The sequence below is a fragment of the Pipistrellus hanaki genome, assembly GCF_964339955.1.
Source record: "Pipistrellus hanaki genome assembly, chromosome: 9".
Lineage (NCBI taxonomy): Eukaryota > Metazoa > Chordata > Mammalia > Chiroptera > Vespertilionidae > Pipistrellus > Pipistrellus hanaki.
The window spans coordinates 30,319,919-30,323,532 of NC_140511.1; the positions used below are offsets into that span (position 1 = coordinate 30,319,919).

General features: G+C 40.4%; 1 protein-coding gene across 1 annotated transcript; it reads left to right on the forward strand.

The window, feature by feature from the left end:
• Positions 1 to 618: 618 nt before the first annotated feature.
• On the forward strand, positions 619 to 1,815 carry LOC311627633 (upstream-binding factor 1-like protein 1; the record flags this gene model as incomplete). The annotated part of the gene is made up of 1 exon (XM_084894127.1): positions 619 to 1,815. The coding sequence occupies one exon, from the start codon at positions 619 to 621 to the stop codon at positions 1,813 to 1,815; it is 1,197 nt and encodes a 398-aa protein (XP_084750253.1).
• Positions 1,816 to 3,614: the final 1,799 nt, after the last annotated feature.

Sequence of the window (3,614 nt, forward strand, 5' to 3'; positions counted from 1 at the left end):
CTCTCTCTCTCCTTTCCTCTAATAAATCAATAAAAACATATTTAAAAAATAAAAGAAAAATAAGGGTTACTTGAACATAAACACTTATTTTTTAAAGTTCTTTCCATTTTAGGTATTTTTCTTTCATTTTAATATTTTTACCTCTCCCATTCTTTCTTCTATCCTATGCCTGTTGAGTAAATTGTTGGTTATTTGTTTGGTTTACTTGTAATTAAGACAAGATGTGGTAAGACAAATAGAAAGGCATGCTAGGATGGAACTTGAAAGAAATGTTATTTTTTTCTTTTTCTCTTTCTGCCTTTCTCTTATTTTTTATTTATTTATTTTTTGAGCTTGAGGATGTTTAATAATGCAAATGAAGCATTTTAAAGTTCATCTTAATTTCATTTCCAGGGATGAGCCAGTTTTCATTTGTAAATTAAATTATAGAAGGAGCATAGCCTAAGTGACATGTGATAATCTCATTTATTGCATTGAAGAGTTACTTTTCTATCTCCACAGAAACATAAAATCACACATTTGGACATAATTCACCAGGGGATTGAGAGTAAAGAAGTCTGAGATCTTGCTGAGGTGTTTAAACAGCTAGGACCATACAAGTGACCCAAAGATTTAGAGATGGCATTGTCTAATAGCCAAGATAACTGGTGTGAAGAAGACATTGCACAGCTGCTGGAAAGAATGGAGAATAACCTTCCACCCAGTGACAACCACACATTCAAAATAGCCCAGGCACATATGGACTGGGCAAAAGTAGCTTTTAAAGATTTTTCTGGAGAAATGTGCAAACTCAAGTGGTTAGAGATTTCTAGGAAGATAAGGAAGTATCGGACTCTGACAGAATTAGTCCTGGAAGCTAAGGAACATGTTAAAAGTTCTTACCAAAGCAAAAAACTCAAGAAACATCCAGACATGCCCAAGAAGCCCCTGACCGCTTACCTCCGCTTCTTCAAGGAGAAACGGCCTGAGTATTCCCGAATGCACCCCAAACTCAACAACCAGGACCTGACCAAGGTCATGTCTGAGAAATACAAGGCGCTCCCAGAGGAGATGAAGCTGAAATATATGGAAGATTTTCAGAAGGAGAAACAGGAGTTTCAGGAGAAACTGGCTCAGTTCAGGAAAGACCACCCTGAGCCTGAGCAGAACTCCAAGACCTCTGTTGTCCCCAAAGGGAGCCGAAGCAGAGCCCGCAAGAAGTTTAAGAGAGAAGAAAAAGAACTGAAGTCTTCCCAGGAAAATGATCTTTGGGGGGACATAAGATTCCCTGGAGAGCCTGAGAAGCCCCCCATGAATGCATACCACAAGTTTCACCGGGATGTATGGTCCAGTGAGGAGCTGCAAGACCTGCCCCCGATGCAGCGCATGGTGGAGATTTGCAGACTCTGGCAGCATGTTCCAATGGACCAGAGGGAGCTTTATGAGCAGCAGGCTGTGGAGCTGCAGAAACAGTACACGGTGGACCTGGATAAATGGCTCAAGACTCTGTCTCCTGAAGGGTATGCTGCCTTTAGAGAGAGAAGCTCTGGGAAGCCTAAGATGATGAACATGCGTGGAGGCCCGTACCCCAAGATCATCAGGACACATGTGCAGTCTCCATCAGCAAGGACTCTGCAAGAAGGGCTTTCACAGGAGGAGCAGGAGCTGCAGGCTCCAGAGATGGAGTCATCAGAGACTTCGCAGGAATCCGATGAAAATAAGGAAGATGGGGGAAAGGCAGAAGGCAGGGCATCCTCAGACTCCAGCAGTGCTTCCTCAGACCCCAGCAGTGAAGATGTAGATGTAGAATGTGAGAACATCAACTCCAGCTTCTGACTCTCCAACTGAGCTTTGTTCACTTCTAAATGGTGAGATAGAGAACTTCCAACCATAGTCCTTGGCATTGACAACAAATTAAGGGACTTTTCTCTCTGTCCCTTGTCATTTTCATCTGCCTCTCCTTCCCTAAAAAAAAGAAATTAGGTCTAGTTGGAAAGAAGAGATCTTGTGTAGGACATTTGACTTTCTTCTATACCCAAAATCTACCCTCCAGAGAAATTCCATGGAATTAATGCTCTTGAAATAAATAATGAGATAATCAGGCTCTGGAGGGCACAATGGATTGGATTGAGTTTTCTGAGGTGAGAAATTTTACTCTCCACTTCTATTCGATTGAGGCAATAGGGACTCCCCTGAGCCAGTGACCTGTGCTTTTTCTCTGTGAAACTGTCTATCAGGACTCTTGCATTGGAACTGGGGTGGAGAAGATTGGATTGACTGGAGGTAGGAGAGTTGCCTTTAAGAAAAATTTTGGGGCCTTAGCCAGTTGGCTCAGTGGATAGAGTGTTGGCCTGCAGACTGAAGGGTCCTGTGTTGGATTCCAGTCATGGGAACATGCCTGGTTGTGGACTTGATCCCCAGTAAGGGGCATGCAGGAGGCAGCCAATCAAGGATTCTCTCTCATCCTTGATGTTTCTGTCTCACTTCCCCTCTGAAATCAATAAAAATATATTTTAAAAAAGAAAAAATATAAAAGTTTTTTGTTGTTGTTGTTGTTTTTTTTTGTTGTTTTTTTTTGTTTGTTTGTTTGTTTTGTTTTTTTACCATGGTTGCTATTGTGGACAAAATTATTATTTAGATTGGTTTATAAAGTTGGGAAAAATAAATTGTCAAGCCCCTGATATCTGTCGCCCTTGTCTCTGAATTATTGGTCATCCTGTCTTGTGAGGGGATGGGGCTTGTGGGCAGCACAAGTTCTGAATGTATATTCATATCTTAGACTTTTCTTACCGGTTTCAAAAATTGGAAATTAAATTTTGTGAACTTCTCCCTTTCATTTCAATTGGGTGCTCATTAAAGTCAGTCCCCTTTGACTCTGGCACCAATTTTACAGGCACTGTCTGGTTTTATTCTGGTTTTTGTCCCAAACCCTCCCTAATGCTCTATGTGCAAATGAATCACATCCATCCTCCACTTACTCCCTTTACATTTTTTTGTTTTGTTTTGTTTTGTTTTTGTTAATCCTCACTCAAGGATATTTTTCCATTGATTTTTAAAGAGAGTAGAAGGGAGGGAAACATTTATGTAAAAGAGATACATGAATTGGTTGCCTCCCTGGCGTGTAGTATCAGAGACCAGGGATCAAGCCTATAATCAAGTATGTGCACTTGACCAGAATGAAACCTGCAACCTTTCAGTCCATGGGCTGACACTCTATCAACTGAGCCAAACCGACTAGGGCTTTACCGCAAATTTCTCTGTATGACACTGCGTACCTGTATGTGTATGTGTGTATATGTATAACTATTTTATTCCACTGATCTGTCTGAGAATTCATGTACTGGTACCACACTGCCTCATTATTTTGATTTAATGACATTAGAGTCTGTTTAAAGCCAGTGCCAACTCATACTTTTTTTCTAAACATTCCTGGATGTTTTCGCTTTTTGTTCATGTTCTTGTAGACATTAGCATTGCATAAACAATTGTATTCTTTTTTTTTTAATCCTCGCCTGAGGATATTTTTTTCCTTTTTTTTTTTTTTTTTTTTAAGAAAGACTGGAAGAGAAAGAGAAAGACAGAGAGAAACATCTATGTGAGAGAAGCACATCAATTGGTTGCCTCCTTCCGGAGTC